The 20,882-nt window shown below is 35.2% G+C and overlaps 1 protein-coding gene and 1 long non-coding RNA gene across 2 annotated transcripts in view; both read right to left on the minus strand.

The window, feature by feature from the left end:
• LOC136031911 (uncharacterized) overlaps positions 1-20,882 on the minus strand; it is a 246,470-nt gene that overhangs the window by 211,701 nt on the left and 13,887 nt on the right. The gene's annotated exons all lie outside the window — the stretch shown is intronic.
• The window catches only part of LOC136031908 (zygote arrest protein 1.S-like), a 78,497-nt gene that overhangs the window by 48,107 nt on the left and 9,508 nt on the right, over positions 1-20,882 (minus strand). The window contains exon 2 of the mRNA XM_065711903.1: positions 5,224-5,361. Coding sequence (XP_065567975.1) covers positions 5,224-5,349 — 126 coding nt within the window. The 5' untranslated portion in view covers positions 5,350-5,361. The remainder of the gene's footprint in view (positions 1-5,223; positions 5,362-20,882) is intronic.

Here is a 20,882-nt window from a genome sequence, read left to right on the forward strand (position 1 = left end):
AGTAAAGTAAAATTATACAAAAATGAAAAGGTAAAGTAATTACAAAAAATACACAAAACAATAGCCTAGTTATGAGAAATATAATACGGACTCCAAGCATTCAGTTTTATTAAGAAATTAAATAAAAAACATTTTTTTCAACTGAAGGCAATGAAGGGGGTTGCTCCCTCCTCAAAACCTTGCTTTTTACCATAAAGTTTTTTAGTAATTCTAAATAGCTTCTTATTGTTCTAATTAGACGACCCTTGTGTGTCAGGAGTCGCTCTTACAGAATTGAGAAAAAATCAAACTTCAGCGTAAAGAGGAATGTGTTAAGAAAGGGGCAACCCCCTTCACACAAATAATAATTTCTGTTCGTTTTAGGTTTTAATGTTACTCCTTACTTTCAGTTGGAAAAATTTTTTTTTTGTTTAATTTCTGATCGTTTTTTTAAATAATGCCAGGGTATCTGGCCCCACTTCCACGGATAATTCCCCCTCCCCATGGATAAGTCATCTAGGCAACTCAGTACTGGTGAAAATTTGTCCTGGACAACTACCCTTAACGACACTACGCGTCAAATTTAGATGGAAAAGGGAAAGCAAGACATATAAAAAGAATTTTGTATAGGAATTCTTGCAAATTCTCCCTGTGTATAATTTTTCCTGACAAGTTCACCCCCTGGAAACCTACCTCCCCATGAAAAACTCCCCATAAAAAACCAAAAGCTGAAAATTCGTCCCCTACCACCCGAAAACGTATGCATATTTACCAATAGCAAATACTATAGGTAAAACAATGGGCAAATTTTATAACTTAAAGATCTTTCCACTGGGGCTATGGAGGAGGGGATCACGTTATGTCCAAAAGCATAGTTATTAGACCTTTCAACAAAATGGTGAACAAAATGGCTATCTCAAAATTTTGATCAGACGATTCTCGAAATTAAACAGGTGGAGGAGGGGGCCTAAACTCCCTCCAATCTTTTTGGTCACTTAAAAAGGGCACCAGATCCTTAAAAATCTGTTCAAATAAGCCCTCTTGTGACATTCTAGGACGAATGGGTCGATAACATCACCCCTGGAAAAAAATAAATAAAGAAAAATTAACATGTGAACACAGAAGAAAGGTGACCCTTCTTCTGCCAAAAATTACAAAATTCCTCATTTTTGGAGGGATGGGAGGTTGAAATGTCTAAAATAGGATTTTCTGGTGCGTTGAATCTTATGGTGTGATTTTCATTAAGCTTTAATGACTTCCAGGGGGTTTCCCCCCTTTTTTGAAAATCAAAAAAATGCTCTCAGGCTCTTAGCCTTTAATGGATCAGACTAAACTTAATGAAACTTATATATTTGAAATAAAAATAATAAGTCATTTCTTTGTTTATCTATTGGTATCGAAATTCCCGTTTTTAGAGTTTCAATTACTATTGAGCCGGGCCTATCCTTACTTATAGCACATTACCAGGAACAGTTTGATGCCGGAGTGTTGGATAGACATTTTTGAACAACATAGATAGTTTTAAAGCTGGTTATCAAATAAAAAAATTATTTAATGACTGCAGACTTAGTGATTATAAAAAGCAAAGCATTTTGAAAGCAGTAGCAGCAGGTTAAGTTAGGTTAAATTAGGTTCTACATATTAAAAATAGGTTACAACCCTGACCTAAGCTTACCCAACCCAGCCTAACCTCACCCAGCCAAACCGAATCTGTTCTACCCCAACTTATCATCATCAAACCTTGCATTAAGTTGGAAAAGTTGACCGGCAACGGTGACTATATCCAAGGAGAAAAAAAAAGGTATTTCGGACTTTCAACTGTGAATGTCGACATTCACCAATTTGCGGACATTCACGGTAACACATACATGAAACCCAAGAGAAAGAGAAATGAAAAAGAATAAATACTCAGCTTGCATATAGTTTTCAATACAGTACAAATGGGACCATAGCCTTTCGTCAAAAAGTTCGTGATAATGATCAAACAGTTCGTGGTAACTATCTGTTAGTAAGAAGCGATGCAGCTCTGTAGTAACCAGCATTCTAAAATAGGGAATTATATGACCCTGAGAATATTTGCCTGATTTGCAAAAAAAGAGCAAAACACCCCCTAAAAGTCAATGAAACATAATGAAAATCACACCATCACATTCAGCTTATCAGAGAACCTTACTAAAGAGGTTTCAAGCTCCCATATGTAAAAATTATGGAATTTTGTATATTTTAACAGAGAGCAAAACACCCCCTAAAAGTCAATGAATCATAATGAAAATCACACCATCACATTCAGCTTATCAGAGAACCTTACTAAAGAGGTTTCAAGCTCCCATATGTAAAAAATATAGAATTTTGTATATTTTACCAAGAAAGATTGCGGATACGTGTTTTTTTCAAGGGTGAGTGTATCGAGCCAATAGTCCTAAGGTATCGGGAGAGGGCTCATTTGAACGGATATTAGAAGTTGCAGTACTTTTTTCAAGTGACCAAAAATATCGAGGGCAAACAGCTCCCCTCCCATTCCCCTTTTCTCCATAGTCATACAATCATAATTGTAAGATTGCCACTTTGTTCAGAATAGTTGAAATGGCCAGTAACTATGCTTTGATGGATAACATGAACCTCCCATAGCCCCTGAGGAAAGGTCTGTAAGTCATGGATTTTTTTTATTGTTTACGGATAGTGGCTGATATTGGGAAGTATGGAGACATTTTTTATGGAGTGAAGCGATTTTCTGCTTTGTGGATATTCCATAGGGGAAGTTTTCGAAAGGCGAAAAGACTCACCAGGGGAAATTTTTGCACTGGGGAAATTATCAAGAATTCCTCAAAAAAATCTTTTATTTCTCTTACTTTCACCGTTCGTGGTAACGAACTGTAAGTATGGAGCGACACGGCTCAAAAGTAACCGAAACAAATAGATACATTAAATGAATTTAATTTTTATGCTGTTTTTAAATAGACAAGTTTCATTAAGCTTAGGCATATCCATCAAAGATTACGAGCCTGAGAGATTGTGCCTGATTTTCGGAAAAAAGGAATAAGCACCTCCTAAATGTCATAGAATCTTAATGATGCAATGAATCTTAATGATCCACCACCACACTCAGTGGATCTGGGAACCCTACCATAGACGTTTTAAGTTCCTACCTGTTAAAATGGGGAATTTTGTATTTATTTTTTTTTTGCCAGAAGAAAGATCACGGATCCGTATTGTTTTTTTTTAGGGATGATTGTATCGATCTTGTGGTCCTAGGGTATCTAGGGTAAGCTCATTGGAACGAAATACTTACGTTCTACCGGCCTTTCAATTGACCAAAAAGTTGGAGGGCAACTAGGCCTCTCCCAAGCCACTTTTCTCTCAAAATCACCCGATCGAAATTTTGAGATAATTGAAGATATCTATGCCTTTGAAGATATCATGACCTTCATAGCCCCTGGAAAAAGGTCTTGAAGTTACAAATTTACCCATTGTATAGGTGTAATATTTGTTAATGGGAAGTATACAAACATTTTTGGGAGGGAGGCAAATTTTTGGCTGGTGGGATTTTCCACGGGATAATTTTTCATTCGGGGTGGAATTTTCAACATGGTAAATTTTTTAGGGGGAATTTTATTCTGGAGGAATTTGCCGGAAATTCTTCTTTTGTCTTGCTTTGTCTTTCCTGACTTAATTTTACGGGTGGAGATATTAAGAGTAAGTTTCCGGGGTAAATTGTCATCCGGATTGAGTTTTCTAAAAGGTAAATCTGTGAGGAGGAGAGAATTTTTTCGTGCAGGTGTAGCCAAATTTCATGGAATTATTTAAGAAACTTGCAGATATTAAATAAGAAAAACAAGTATTTTCAACTGAAAGTAAGGAGCAACATTAAAACTGAAAACAAACAGAAGCTATTACGTATATGAGGGGGCTTGCTCCTTCTCAACACATCGCTCTTTAGTGTCCCAATTTTTAAAGAACGACTCCTGAAACACTATGTTTGAACTTTCCATACAGAGATTTCCCTTGGAAGAGATTTCTTATGGAGGAAGAGCCAGACTTTCCGACTTTCTTGAAAAACAATCAGATATAGAATAATCTTTTTTTAACTGAAAGTAAGGAACAGCATCAAAGCTTACAACGAGTAGCAATTATTACGTATTTAAGGGGACTCCCCTCCCCAATATATTACTCTTTACGTTAAATTTTAACTTTTTTTTCCTCATTGTTTGATAATGACTCCTGAAACAAGAGGGCCGTTTAATTAGAACAGTAAGAAGTTATTTAAAAGTACCAAAAGACTTTAGCGTAAAAATTAAGGTGTTGAGGATGGGGCAACCCCACTCATATACGCAATAATTTCTCCTTAATTTGAATGTTGCTCCTTACTTTTGGTTGAAAAAACTTGTTTTTTCATTTAATTGCTCAATAGAACTGAATGCTAGGAGTTCATATTTTATTTTTTCATAACTAGACTATTGCTTTGTGTATTTTTTTCTGATTGCTTTACTTTTGTATTTTTGTGTCTGCGTGCTATGCGTCATATGTGTAATAATACTAAAGACTTTGAGGAGGGGTTCAACCTACCTCATATACGTAATAATTTCTTTTCGTCTTAAGTTTGGATGTTGGTCCTTACTTTCTGTTGATTTATTTTTACTTGATAACTTTGTAGCGCAGCAATTATTGATAATGTCAGTCGATCTTTACTGGGTTGTTGCTAGAAAAAAAACACTTTTTCTTGTATGGGGTAAACTTAGGGAAGAATCCACTAGATCGTGGCCACCAACTATAGGTAAGGAACAGGAGAATTCTGGGCTAATAGCATCTGAAACTCTAAGAAAATGTATATAAGATGGGGGTCAAGCCTTTGCTTATAGGATCGTATCGAGATTAATATGAAGTGTGGTGGTCTGTAAGTGTTAAGAAACCAAGGTATCCCTGGTCCAGGCGTTAAGAAATGTCCTGCGGTGTCTGTGGTCTTTTTTCGTACTCTGTCTTTTTGCTGTTTCGAACTAACGGGTCAAAAAACAAAGAACAAAATGAGTAAGTAAACAGCTGAAGTGTCTCTCATATTCCAAATGTAAACTCTTTCTCCCTTGGGTCTATTGTGCTTCAAAATTTATGATTGTTTTTAAATAAAAGAATTTAATTGTACGTGAATGATTGGCATCTTTGAGTTGTTGGGTATGTGAAAGAAATAAAGGATAAAAAAAACGAAAAACTGATTATCTTTAGCTAACACAGAAATAGTTATTAAAAACTAACCCCAAGGTTCCAGTCATTTGTTCCAGTAGTGGTAGAAGTGCCCGCATTACTTGAGTTTCTTCTGTTGGTGTTTGAGCTATTACCGGAATCTGTTGCATTTCTGGTATTGCTAATTTCATTACCCATATCAAGTAATACCTGAAAAAAATCATAACCAGTGAAAAAACCAAAAAAGACTATGCAAATATTTCGGTCATGATCTTCACTTGACCATCTTCAGAGCATAAAAAAAAACAGATGAAAATCCCAAAAACATAAAATAAAAACTAACCCTTAAGACAGAAACAGAAACTAAAATAGGAAATTCACTTTCAAAGGAACACTGAAATGAGAACTCACCGTTATGCTTTCACCGTTGAGAGAATTTGAGTTACTCACTTACTCTTTAGGTCCTTTTTGATTACATAATAAAATTCTACATTATAACATAATCAAGTAAATTCTGATAAATACTTTGAATATTTTCTTCTAACGAGGTAAGAAAAAAACGAGTTATTGATCGTGGCTGTAGCAGAATGCTATGAAAGATCAATAATTGCTATGAAAAATCAATATTCAAAGTTTCATTTGAGTTATTGAGATGAAACTTTCGGGAGGATGATAGGGAATAAATTTTCGATTAAATCTATGGATTAAATAGAATTTCAACAGTCAGTGGAAAGTAAGGAGCAGTATTTAACCCTAAATAATGTGTAAATAAAACCTTTGAGAGGATTCTAAAGATACCCCTTAAGGCAAATATAATTTATTTCAAATTCCGAACATTTTCATATTCAGCACCAATAAAGTTTGCCCCCCTCCCTCCAAAAAAAGAACACATTTTCAAAAAATATAACATTTGGAATTCAAATTTTCTTATTTGTATATAAAACTATAAACTTTATGACATTTTCTTTTTCTTCACAGCCGGACTTGCTTGCTTAATGGCACTTGTAGCAGTACTCAAGCATCTCGACTCTCCCTAAAGTCCACGAGCCTTGTCATTGTAAAAGTTTAAGAGTCTTGGCTATTAGAGAGCGGCTCAATCAAATAGAGTCCGGATTTATGCTATCTTCGTCCATACTTTTTTAACTCACCGAGCAGGTCTAGGTCTGCCTTGAGGCAGACGAGCAACAATTATTTTCAGTTCTACATGTCCCCTTTTCCATCAGGGAAGAGGCGTACATCTTAAGGATTTATTGAAAAAGTTATGCTCTGAGAGACAAATTGCATGGCCGAACCATCGTAGTTTTCTTTGCTTTATTATTATAACCAAATCATAACGTTGATAGAAAATTTTTAAGAGTTCATCTTTGTTGGCTTGATCATGAAGTTTGATACCAATAGTTTCCCTTAAACATGAGTGGTCGAATGCGTTGAGGACTTTTATTCGGATGTTTTCAAAACCCGTTTCTCAGAGCCGTGTTTCAGGACTTCGATTTTTCCACAAGATATATTGTTTTCAAGACTTAAATTTTTAACGAAAACATTTCTTCTGTAACAAGAAAATGTATTACACTTGCATGCACCTGAAATACGTCTAATTACACGTTAAAAATATTCATGTAAAATCAAGTAACCTGTATTCATAATTAACGGCTTAAATTTAACTAAACACGATCAGAAATGAAAAATCATAGTTCAGGACAATTAACCATGCTTGAAAGAAGGTATCAAAAAATTCAATTGACAAATAAAGGCTATTGTAAATCTCTTTTCAATGTATTTTAATGAAATTTTACACAATATTTATGTGACAGAACACTTTCGTTACAAACAACTCAGTGTTTACTTTACCCAATGATCAAAATTAAGAAAGGTAAAGCTAGCAGTAAAATCATTATTTATATTCATGAATTTTTTTTTTTTTGCTCTAATTTGTTTTTATCGAGAAGTTGAAGAAGCTTAAATAACAAACATAGAAATTAACTTATTCCATATCACAAAACATAATCCTTAGATAATTATCATAGCAATTATTTTAGGATTTTGATTTTATTGATCACAATTTTAGATATTTGAGATGATTGTCTTCTTTTCAATTTGGCGAATTTTCAAAAAGTAAGAAAGAGATGAATAAAAATTCGAAAAGTCAAAAATATGCAAACAGAATCTTAAATATTAAGAAACAAACAAACAGAACTTTCAAATAGTCAGAAACAAACGAAGATAATTTTTTCAAACAGTTCGTGGTAACGAATTTTAGTAAGGAGCGACCCGGCTCAATAGTAAATGAAACTTAACAAACGGAACTTCAATGCTAAAGGTATATCAAAAGAATTGGATTTTTATGCTGATTTTAAATATATAAGTTTCAGCAAATTTAGTCTTTGTCATCAAAAGTTAGGAGCCTGAGAAAATTTGCCTTATTTTAGAAAATGGGGGAAACACCCCCTACAAGTCATGGGATTTTAAAAAAATCACATCATCACATTCAGCGTATCAGAGAACCCTATAGAAAAAATTTCAAGGTCCAATCTACAAAAATGTGGAATTTTGTATTTTTGCCAGAAGACAGGTTACGGGTGCATGTTTAGGCTATTTGTTTTTGTTTTTTTCCCAGGGGTCATCGTATCGATCAAGTGGTCCTAGAGTGTTGCAAAAGGGCTTATTCTAACGGAAATGAAAAGTACTAGTGCCTCTTTTAAGTGACCAAAAAAAGTGGAGGGCACCTAGGCCCCCTCCAACGCTCATTTTTTCCCAAAGTCAACGGATCAAAATTTTGAGACAACCATTTTGTTCCGCATAGTGGAAATCATAATAACTATGTCTTTGGGGATGACTTATTCCCCCACAGTCCCTGGAGGAGGGGCTGCAAGTTACAAACTTTGACCAATGTTTGCATACAGTAATGGCTATTAGGAAGTGTACTGACGTTTTCAGGGGGATTTGTTTTGGTTTGGGTGTGGGGTTGAGGGGAGGGAGCTAAGTGGGAGGATCTTTCCTTGGAAGATAATTTCATGGGGGAAGAGAAATTCAATGAAAAGGGCGAAGGATTTTCTAGCATTACTATTAAAAAAACAAACAATGAAAATATAAACGTGAAAAAGTTTCTTCAATTGAAAGTAAGGAGTAGCATTAAGACTTAAAATGATCAGAGATTATTACACATATGAGGGGTTCTAAAAATACTTTAGCATAAAGAGCGAGGTATTGAGGAGGAGATAAATACTTCCCTCTTTATGCTGAAGTATTTTTAGTAATTTCAAATATTTATTCTACGGCCTTTCTGATTCAGGGGTCATTCTTAAAGAATTGGGACAAAACTTAAGATTTAGTGTGAAGAGCAATGTATTAACGAGGGGACAAACCCCCTCATATATATAATCAAAAATATAAGAATATAAAAGTTTGTTACGTAAGTTAATTCTTAAGTTACGTATATTTTTACTAATAAAAACATTAGTTAAAAATTAAAAGTTCTAGTTGGCTTTTTAAGTAATCGAAAAATTTCAGAGCAGCTAGGCCTCCTTCCCCACCCCTTATTTCACAAAAACGTCTGATAAAAACTAAGAGAAAGCAATTTAGCCAAAAAAAGAATTAATATGCAAATTTCATTTGAATAATTTATGTACGGAGAGCCAAAGTCAAACATGCATTAATACAAAAACGTTCAGAAATTAAAAAAAAAAAACTAGTTTTTTTAACTGAAAGTAAGGAGCGACATTAAAACATAAAACGAACAGAAATTACTCCGTATATGAAATCGGTTGTCCCCTCCGCAATCCCTTGCTGTTTACGCTAAAGTTTGACTCTTTGCCACAATTCTACTTTTTAAAACAATTAAAAACTTTAGCGTTCCCCTGATTTACAATGGTCCTGACACAAGTTTTCTAGAGCACAACATGGTGTAATCTAAATGACCATGATTTAGGCAATGACGGGACAGAAGGAAGATTTAAAACTATTGTGAGGATTTGATTGATAAGACCTTCACAAGGACACAGGTTTTTGGAAATTTTACTTGGATTTTGCAAAAGCTGTCAACATTTTTTGTAAGTGGTGACGTAATATAACAATTTAAATCTTTATATTATTTTACTACGAATATAAAAATAAATGGTTCGTTCAAATAAAAAATAAATCGTTCAAATGGGGATACGTCCTTTTATTAGACTGTGGAAGAATATACAAAAGTCTGGACATTTCAACCACATATATAGCAGTTGTCGACAGCAGAAACACTAAAGTATTAAAATCAAAGCTAACATTTTTATAAACAAAAAACCAATAACTTCCGTTTCGTTCAATTGACATTTCTAAGAGAGTTCTAAAAACTGGATTTATCCAAAGTCTTGAGTTGTAAATTTCTTCCTTGATATTCCATATATGTATGCTTAGTTTCTATTGAAGGGAGCAAATCTTCTTTTTTTCTAATTGCAAAAGTAATATTTTTGAATTCAAGTTATATAATTGATTGGTTACATCTCCCCATATATACGACATTTGTATTTTGGACATAATATCTTCAATTAGGTATTTTTTTTTTCTCCGAGGCCACACTTCCTCGCTGTGATGAATAAATTAAAGTTCAAATGGGATTAAGCCCATTTATTAGACAGTGAAAAAACATACAAAAGTCTTGATATTTTGGCCTACACCGGTGGTCATCAGCAGAAACACTAACGTATTAAAATTGTAGCTAACATACCTATACAGAACAAAATAATAACCGGTTCATTCACTAAACTTTTCTTACAGATTTAAAAAAAAACGGGTTCGTCCCAAGTCTTGAGTAGTAAATTTCTTCCTTGATACTCCACGACCACTGTATATGTGGTCTAAATATCCAGACTTTCGTAGGCTCATCTGTTATCACTGTCCAATAAATGGACTTATCCTTTGAACTTTGACTTGTTCATCATAGAAATTCAGTGGGGTTTTGAGGTAAATAAAATACGTCGTGTATATGGGTAGTTGTGACCAATCAAAAACATAACTATAAATTCAAAAACATTCCTTTCGCAATTAGATGAAGAAGAAGATTTTCCCACTTCATTAGAAATCTACATACATATAGGCAACATTAAAAAAGAAATTTACAACTTACTATGATTATGACAGACTTTGGATGAACCCAGTTTTTTGAAGATCTTTGTTATTATTAAAGATGAACCAAATATTTTTTGGGTGTTAGTTTGTTTTCAACCAGTTGTTCGAGAGTCAATAAAAAAATAATGCAGTGGACAAACAAAAATTCTTATGGAATCCTGCTAATTCAGAAAAATGGTTGATTGTAACAGACCAATTTTCTAAAGTTGTCAGCGCGGAAGAGAATTTTAAGTTACATAATAATCAATGGTATAATTAAACAGGGGTTTCCTGCCGTGGATTATTGCATAATGCTTAGGCATCGTCACAACAAAGCATTTACTCATTTTAATGATGTGCTCTGCAATACAAAACAAGATAGCATTTTACATTTGCTGGAGAGCAATTTTGATTTTCAAAACGAATAATGTAATTTACATCATCAAAATATCCACACGTGGTGGAATCATCATATAAATTTCTCAAGACTGAAAGATAAGTTTTTATATCGTCTTAAACGTAACAAAAGTAACAAAATCGGATATGGTTTAGGCGAATATGCCTGAAAAATTCGTGGGCCACAAACTACTTGAGACATACGTTTTAAGTATGGGATGTTATTTGGGGCATAAATGTACTCTATTTTTCAAAATTAAACTTTCCCTGGTGTCATGTCAATGATCTGATTTAGCCGGTTTTCAAAGTGTAGGTCCCATTGATATATTGATTGTCGGTGGGACGTCATTTAAATGTTATGGCAAGATAGTATTGTAATTTTAAAATCCATTCTTAAAGAGAAACAAGACCTACGAAGCCATGTCCCTACAAAATTCTCAAAGCAATATTAAGAGATGTTTATGAGAGATTGTTATGGAAATACCCCATTTCTTGGAGACAAGGATTCCTGTTCAAAAACCACAAACTTGATCGGTTTTTTTTTCGTACCTTGTATTATTTAGTTGGAAAACACAGTGAATAGCCATATTAAGAGTATCTTTTAGAGCTTTCAAAGGAAATTTCCCATTTTTTTAGATAGGAATAGGTATTTCTGACTGAAAGTCACACATTTTAATCGTATTTTTTCTTGTATCTTGCATAATTTCAAATACAGAGAAAAGCCATATTAAAAGGTGTTTTTGAGAGGTTGTAATGGAAATACTTTATTTCCTAGAAGTAAAACTAGGCATTCATGATGGAAAGGAAGAAATTTAACCGTATTTTTATTCGTATTTTGCATGATTTTGTTACAAAACACGATGAGCATCGTGTTTGAACGAAACAACGACGGTTTTTTCGATCAATCAAGTTTTTCCCTGCCAAAACCGCATTTTATAGTTATCTAATTAGGACCCAAAAGTGACCGAAGGGTAGCATAATCTAATCCTATGTCATTTCTTGTAACCTTCCCACCGTAGCCCCAACGATATAGGATTATACTTTTAAGACAGTTGTTTTGTTCAGAATAGTCAAAAAGTTGAGTATATATACCTCCGGGGACAACAAGTCGAATGTCTTAAGGTAAAAATAGAGGGTATGTTTGATCTACGGTATCCGATTAACTCGAAAAATTTTGAAATTGTTCGCTGGGGCTAGAGGAAAACAGATTTTGGTGAGAGGGAGGCATCTGGGGGGTCAGATACTATTCTAGACTATCTTATGCATAATCAGACGAAAACTTACAACCAAGCATCCTTGGGCCGCGAGGAACCCAATACACAACATGATGTTCAGAGCTTGGACCCTCCGAAAAGACAAAAAACTTTTTCTGATTGACTTAAAACTTATGAGCTGAAGCCAAAAAATGGGGTCAAAAAGCGCAAAACATGCATTCTTTTAGATAGGGAAGCTCTTCTCCCTCCCAACAAAAACTTTAATCTCGAAATTCAAATTTGAAAAACCACTGATAGGTACCCTCGATCAAATGATGACAGAGACTTAATGACAGAGTAACTATTAGTTGTTATTTATATTTACTCTACGTTAGCTTTGCATAAATATAAACTATAAAACTTTCCAGAGGTGTGAGAAAATGTAAGCTTAAGCTGTGGCTGTTTGAGTTTTCTAACGATGCAAAAATGAACTTAATCCCGACTCCCAGTTACAATTTTAACTGAAGCAAAATAAGGAATACAGTCAGTAATTGAGAAATATTTTTGTTTAAAAAAGCAAAATTTACAATAAAGATAAGAACTCAAAAATAGTTCTTACTGTATTCATTCGTGACGAACGAAAAAGCCGAAAATAGCTTTTTTTCTACGATGGTCTTGAAAGTCACAGGACAAGTAGCTAAGGTCAGGTTGACCTCAAAGAAGACAAGAAGGATTTTTGTCTTCGTTTGTCAATCCATGAAACAAATCTGGTTGTTTTGACTCAAGACGCCGGATTTCTGTTTTTTTTTAAGATTATAGCACAAAAAACAACAAAATTCTATTTTTTTGTAAATGAACATAAAAATAAAAGGCATGGTTCTAATAGTGGATTAAGATACGTAAATTCTTCCATACGATTATTGATCTTAACTTATGTTTGTTCTGGGTTTCATTTTCTATTCCAATTAACTTCTGTTGTTGTGAACTCTGAATTATTATGTGTCTTTATTCTTGGTTGATTTGGGTTGCACTGCCTAAATAAAGAGCGATACGGGCACAAAGTATTATTTCTTTCAAAAACCCACTTCGCATAGGTAAAATTGCCCTAAACTTCAGAAGGAGTCTATTCGATTCGAAATTAAAAGTTCTACTGCTCTTTTTAAGAATCAAAAGTGAATGGAGGGCAGCCAGAACCTCTCTATCCAGTAATTTTTCAAACACATCCAATCAAAGTTTTCAAATTGTCATTTTGTTCAGCATAGTTGAAAGGTTCAGTAACTATATCTTTGGGGATGTCAGCCCCCCAGAGTCCTCGGGGTAAAGGTTAGGATTTATTCAGTTTACCTATTGTTTACTATCAATCATTATTGGGAAAAGCATGTGTAACCTTTAGTGTTCAGAACTACAGAGGGCATTCAATTGAAGCTTTCAGAAAAAGTAGCTGAAAATGCTAAAGTAAATCAAAACATGTTACGTGCATACAGTTTTTCAAAAGGGCATAACTCAGGAATGACTAAGAGTATTAAGTTGGAACTTTTGACCAAAAAGGAAATATTTGCATGATGCTACTACTACTTTTACTGCTACTACTACTGCAACTACAACTACTTTCTTACCGACTATTGCTAAAGCTGAGTATATTAAGGAGAAAATTTGAGGAAATGGTGAGGGGAAGTTTGAACTAGATCAAAACATACAATATGCATATACATTGTTAAAAGGGCACATCAGCAATATGTTAGAACCACAACCATATCAGGCAGAAATTCCCACGACATCATGAGGGGATAATCAACTGATCAAACGGTAATGTGTGTACACTACTGCTGCTACTACTGTTTGTATTACTACTTATGCAACACTACTGCTACTGTTCCTACTCGTCACCTATAAGTAACCAGAAACGAACAAAAATTACAACAGAGAACTTAGTTAAACTCGAAACGATCAGAAACTAAGAGGAGTAGGGTTGAGGCATACCATGACTTCTAAAGACCAGAAGATAACTTACACTGTACTGAAAACAAAATACATTTTAAATTTATTTCTCTTTTTCAACTATAATAAATGCAAAATCATTAAATCTTTCAGGAATTAATATCAGCGTATCTACATTAAACTGTCCCTTTTTCAAGGCCGATAGTATCGAGCTAATGGTCTTAAAATACTGGAAGAGGGTGCATTTGAACGGAAATTAAAGGTTCTAGATAATTTGTTTGTAAAAAATTTTGTTCTTCTATATGAAGATTTATAACATTAAAAAACTCAAGTTTCTTACTTGTTCTTCTTCGCATAATGTATTTGAATTTTACAGTTTTTTATCTTCTAAAGAAAATGATTCATTTCTAAATATATTTTAAAATCACACTGGCAATAAATGATGTTTGATGAGAAAATACAAAATATGTAAAAAAATATTTTGATCAGTGAGGACGACTTGGAGGAGATCCTTGCTGAAATATCTGTTAGGTATTTTCGATTCGTTTTTTTTTCAACTAGCTAAAACTCACTCTCGTTTTTCTTTGATTTTTTAAATTGCTTCAATACTGTTTAATTTTTTGTCAAAAGAGCTTAATTTTGTAAGTTAAATGATAAGTAAATGGTTGAAGCTAGCAATGGCCCAGTAATAGCTAACAAGTATGTACATTGCTTGGTTAATTAAGGCCCGGTTTTAACTATAACTATGTCAATGCCTTTTTCAACCTCAAGTAATTCACATACATCATTAAATATCAATTCTAAATTTTAATAACATATAATTTTGTAAAGTATAAAAAATAGAATCTAAAATGAACAAAAAACTAAATATATTTGTCGCAAAAGATTTTGAAAACAATTTAAAAACAAAATGAACGCAAATATATAAAACCTCTGGGGGGAGGGGTTAGTCTCCTACCTGATTTCGATCCAATTTCCTCTCGAGAAAATCAAAATATAACAGTCTATCAAGTTGTTTTTTTTTCCGAAAATCTGGCTCCCAGAAAAGTCGTTCTAACTTGAGGACTCATTTCAAAGTGCACGTTTGAATACAGAAAAAAAGTATTTTATTTCACAAGGAGGGGTGTATTCGGCATCTTCAAAAATTAATGAAAAAGTAAAGTATTTTTCAACTGAAAGTGGCAAAGGAAAAGTTTTTCAAGCCAAATCGTGCACAAGACATTTTCCGGGGGAATTTTAAGCGAGAATCAAATAGGATAAGGTGGATTTTTATGGTGGTTGGGGAGGATTTTATATTGGAAAACTTTCATTGAAGGAATTTTTCTTAAGGGAAATTGAATTTTCCATAGGCCTACAGGGTGAGCCATATTTCCCGGTAGCAGAGGCAACTTTATAGCGTTGCCTATAGCAAAGGCCATATGGCTCCCAATTTTTTATTATTTATCTTTTTCCCCAGAGGCACTTCATATGGAAGGGGTCGTCATATAAACTTTGAAAGGGGCTCATTCGATTAGAAATCGAAAGTTCTAGTGCCCTTTTTAAGAGTCAAAAGTGATCTGAGGGCAACTAGTACCCCCAGCCCTTTGTTCCCCAAATGTATCCGATATAAATTTTTATATAGCCATTTCAAAGATAATATATAAGAGTCAAAAACCATCGAGGGGCGACTAGCCCCCCCACCCACCATTTTACCCCAAACCTATTTGATAAGTACTTTTCGATTGCCATTTTTTCAAAAATAGTTCAAAGGTCAGATAACAAAAACTCCGGTGTTGACATATACCCCTAGCTCCCTGTGGTAGGTGTTGTAAGTTGTGCACTGGAGGCATTTATGGTTCTTATTGAAGAGATGCTCATTCAAATTTTAGAGAGGGCTCTTTCACTTGGAAATTGAAAGTGCTGGTTAACTTTTTTAAAGTCAAACGAGATCGGAGGGCCACTAGCCCCCCACGCCCTTTTAGCCAAATGCATCTGATGAAAATTTTGATATAGCCATTTTGTTCACAATAGTTCAAAGGCTAGATAACAAAACTTTGGTGTCGAAAAAAATCCCAAGGCCCAGGGTCAGGCGTTGTAAGTTATGCCTTGGGGCCATACATGGCTCTTACGGAATGGATGCCTGTATTAAATTCAGAGAGGGTTCAATTGACTGAAAATTGAAATTAGTTCACTTTTTAAGAGTAAAAGGAGATCCCCGGGCAACTAGCCCCCACCACTTTTTCCCCGAACCCATCCGATAAAAATTTTGAGATAGTAATTTTGTTGAAAATTGTTCAAAGGTTAAATATCAAAAACTCTGGTGACAACATGAGTCCCCCAGGGCCTAGGGGCAGGCGTTGTAAGCTATGCCCTGGAGAAATATATGGTTCTTATGGAAGGGACGCTCGTATAAACTTCAGATAGGGCTTATTTGGTTGTAAGTTGAAAAATCTAGTTCTTTTCTTAAGAGTTAAAAAGTATCGGAGGGGAACTAGCCCCCCTCCTCGGGCCCTTTTTTCACCAGACACATCCGATACAAATTTTGAGATAGCCACCCCCCTCAGAGCCTGGGCGCAGGCATTGTAAGTTATACCATGGCGAGGGGGGTATAAGGTTATTATGGAAGGGATGCTCGTATAAAGTTAAGAGGTGTTTGTTTAATTGGAAATCGGAATTTCTAGTTCACTTTTTTAATAGTCAAAAGAAATCCGAGGAAACTAATCCCCCCATACCCCCTTTCCCTAAATCAATCTTATATAATTTTGAGTTAGTCCTTTTATTGAAAATAGTTCAAAGATCAGATGAAAAAGATCCGGTTTCGACACAACCCTCCAGGGCCCGAGGGCAGACATTGTAAGTTGTTCCCTAAGGGCATGTATAATTTCAATGGAAAGAAGTCTAGAATAAACTTCACAGAGGGCTCATTTGATCGTAAAATGAAACTTTTAGTTCACTTTTGATGAGTCAAAAGAAATCCGAGGGAAACTAGCCCTCCTTCTCCATGCCTTTTTCCCTCCAAAACCCATTCGATATTATTTTTAGATAACCAATTTTAAAACAGATCAAATATTCAATAATAGAACCCTGAGGTCGATCCGACCCGCCTGGCCCAAGAGCAAGTGTTTTAAGCTATAACCCGGAGGCGTATAAGGTTTTTGTGTAAGAGGTGGTCGTATAAACTTAGAGATGGATCTTCTGATTGGAAATTGAATGTTCTAATTACCTTTTTATGAGTCAAAAATTAACGGAAGGTATCCACCCCCCCCCCACTCTTAACACACACACCCTCTTTTCCTCAGATGCATCCAGTGAAAACTTTTAGATGGTCAGTTTGTTTGAAATAGTCCAAAGTTCAGAAAAAAACTTCTTTGTCAACATAACCCCTCCCCCAGGGCATATAAGGTTGTTATGGAGGAGGTGGTCGTATAAACCTAAGAGGAGACTCAAATTATTAGAAATTGAATTTTACAATTCACTTTTTAAGAGTCAAAAGTAATCCGATGGTGACTAGCAACCCCCCCCCCTCAGCCATTCTTTCACCAAATACATCCAATTGAATTTTGTATGTAGCCATTTTGTTCAAAATAGATCAAAGATAATATAACAAAAACACCAGGGATAAAACAGCCCCCGGAATCCGAAGGCAAGTGTTGTAAAATGCCCACAGGGGGCATATAAGGTTCTTTTGGAATAAACTCTGATCGAGCTCAATCGATTGTAAATCAAAATCTATATTGCCCTTTAAAGAGTCAAAAGGGATCAGAGGGCAACTTGATCCCCTCCCCCAAGGCCCCTTTTCTGCCAATGTATTCAATCAAAATTTAGAGATAGCTATTTTTTTCAAACAGTTTAAAGATCAAACAACAAAAATTCCGTGGTCGATACAATCGGGGGCATATAAGCTTTTACGCAAGGGGTGGTCGTATAAAGTTCTACGTAAGGGGCAGGTTTATATACTTCAGAGACAGCTCAGTTGATTGGAAATTGAAATTTCTAGCTACCTTTTTAACACTCATTAAAAGTAGTCATAGGGTATCTATCCCCCCAAATCACTTTTTTCACCAAATACATTCGACAAAAAATCTGAGATAGGCATTTTGTTCAAAACTGACGAAAATTCAAATTACTAGAGCTTAAGTGTTGAGAAATCCTCTAAAGCACCCGGGACAAGAATTTTAGCTTATGGAAGCTACGTAATTATTATATATTAGCTTATGTAAGTTAAGTAAGTTTTGAAAGTGATCAAAAGGTAACAAGCCCCCCCCCCTCCTGGTGCCTTTTTCCCCAAATGCATCTTATCATAGTTTTGAAACAGTCATTTTGTTCAAAATAATCCAAAATTCCATTTACTATAGCTTAGGGGTTAAAAAATCCTTCCTAGCCCCCGTCGGGGCGGGGATTGTAACTTCATTTAAGTAGCCCTTTATTAGAATCTAATGTTTTGAGCAAGGGGTAGTCGTATTAACTTTGAAAGGGCTCATCTGATCGAAAATGAAAACTTTTGGCTCTTTATTAAGAGACAAAAGTAATCAATGAGCAGCTAGCCCACGGCCCACTTTCCCAAAGGCCATACGGTCAAAATTTTGAGATAGCTATTTTTTTCAAAATAGTTCAAATGCCAAATAACTATGCTTCCGGAGTTGACCATCCCCCCCCCTCCGAACCCGAGAAAATGGTTTTGTGTTACGGAACTTAATTATTAATACTTTGATATTTTCTTTACTTTGACACTTGGCCTTAGTGATTTACTTATAAGTGATATTACTATAGCTTAGGGGTTAAAAAATCCTTCCTAGCCCCCGTCGGGGCGGGGATTGTAACTTCATTTAAGTTGCCCTTTATTAGAATCTAATGTTTTGTGCAAGGGGTAGTCGTATCAACTTTGAAGGGGCTCATCTGATCGAAAATGAAAACTTTTGGCTCTTTATTAAGAGACAAAAGTAATCAATGAGCAGCTAGCCCACGGCCCACTTTCCCAAAGGCCATACGGTCAACATTTTGAGATAGCTATTTTTTTCAAAATAGTTCAAATGCCAAATAACTATGCTTCCGGAGTTGACCATCCCCCCCCCCTCCGAACCCGAGAAAATGGTTTTGTGTTACGGAACTTAATTATTAATACTTTGATATTTTCTTTACTTTGACACTTGGCCTTAGTGATTTACTTCAATTTCTGGTGCAAGGGCTACAAATTATACATGTTGGTTATTGTTACTTTGATACCTTGTTTACTTTGATGCTTTATTTACTTGTTTACTTTCGTATTTAAAAGTGTTACTTTCCTGATATTTGATGAAAGTTTAATGTTGAAAAAAATGTTGTTTTGAACTGAGGAATTTTTCTAAAAGCCTTAAACTTTTTGCAATCAAAAAAATGAACGAAAACTAATTAAAACAGTTTCCGAAAGTTTTTCCCCCAATTCTTTACAAAAGAATTGGGGTTATGTACTTGTAACGAATGGTGTCTTCATTACAAACAAGAATATGGGTACTGTCCGTTTCTCATTCTCTTACCTAAATAACCAATTATCTTACTTAAAATTTTGCTTAAAATTACTTAAAAATTAGCATTCTCTTACTTGAATGGCTACAAAGCCCTAAAACATTAGTTTATCTTTTTTAATTATAATAGCTGGGAGAAGAAAATTCAAAGACAAGTGCAAATCAAGGAGGCACACTCGTGCCTCTTTAAAGAGGCGAACCACGACAATGTTAAGCAATCTTCGGTTCCAGTGGTCGCAGAGGGATGGGGAGGGATGTATTTCGTAGGTCGAGCTCCGACTAAGAAACTTGCCAAATTTCATCCCCCTCCGACTTTTCATTCATGGGGAAAATCTGGCCGAAAGTTTCAACCCCCCAGCCCCACCCCCCCTTTAACGTTGTCCGATCAGGCTGAAATTCACAAGTTAAGGTCCCCTAGGGCCCAGGAGCTTATCCGTGAAATCTGATAACTCCTTCCCTGTTTTCCAGAAACCACGCATAGCCACTTAATGTTCATGTTCTCCTTTTGTTTTTTTTTGCCACGCCTACAGGTCACAGCCAACATCGGATCTGGGTGTACGAAGACTCATTTGACGCGGAATTCTCCGAGTAATTTTTCTTGAAAGTTGTGTCGGAAAATCTCAACCCCCCGATTTTGTAGCTTAGAAAAACCCCATTTCCCCATAAGAGCCCATGTTATGTTTTTTGTTGTTAAAAGTTACGAATTTCAACATTCAAGTACATCAAAATGATCAGCTCGACATGGTGAGACTGACTGAAAGCTTCAAAAAATTACTAGTTTCGGCGCAATAGTTCTCCCGTCCTCTTGTGTTTAACATTTTTCGAAGTTATTCCATTATTCATTCATTTCAATTTTTTGTTCATTGTTACTAATTACTAGTAACAATGAACTAAAAAACTAAAAAATAAACCGAAACTAAAAAAAAACTAAAAAGAAAAAACACTCAAAGAGAAATTACAGACCGGGACACAAATGACGACCGAGACAGAGGGAATATAAATGACGACGGGGAACCTCAAAGAAAAATTACAGACTGGGAAACCCGGACACAAATCACGACCGGGACACAGGGAATATAAATGACAATATTAGGATATCGTAATATAAATAGATTTGCCATTCATCCGGCAGTTTCCTCTCGGCTTCTACGAATACTTCGTAAAATTTTTTTTATTATACTTCGGCTTAGTGTCGAGGATCTCTGTCATGAACACAACAAAAAACCTGTAAAAAAGAGTCTTTAAAAGCAGGGGGTTGGGGGGCGGCAGCCACCCAACTTCCTCTCCTAATTCCTGTACGAGGAGTACAGGAATTATTAAATTACATCCACCATGGATTGTAGAAAAACGTACAGAAATAATATGAAAAAAACTTCGTTTTCTTAAAGAGTTAAAGAGGCTGCGTCCCAAAGTCGAACCTTAAAACATACAGGAATTAGGAGAGGCAGTTATCAAAATGTTATCAAACAATTTAACTATATGAACACAACAAAAACCTGTACAAAAGAGTCTTTAAAAGCGGGAGGTTTGGGGGGCGGCAGCCCCCCAACTGCCTCCCCTAATATGAAGTCATAGTAACAACTTCATTGTTACTAATTACTAGTTTCGGCGCAATGGTTCTCCTGTCCTCTTGTGTTTAACA

The sequence above is a fragment of the Artemia franciscana genome, chromosome 10 (genome assembly GCF_032884065.1).
Source record: "Artemia franciscana chromosome 10, ASM3288406v1, whole genome shotgun sequence".
NCBI classification, from domain to species: Eukaryota; Metazoa; Arthropoda; class Branchiopoda; order Anostraca; family Artemiidae; genus Artemia; species Artemia franciscana.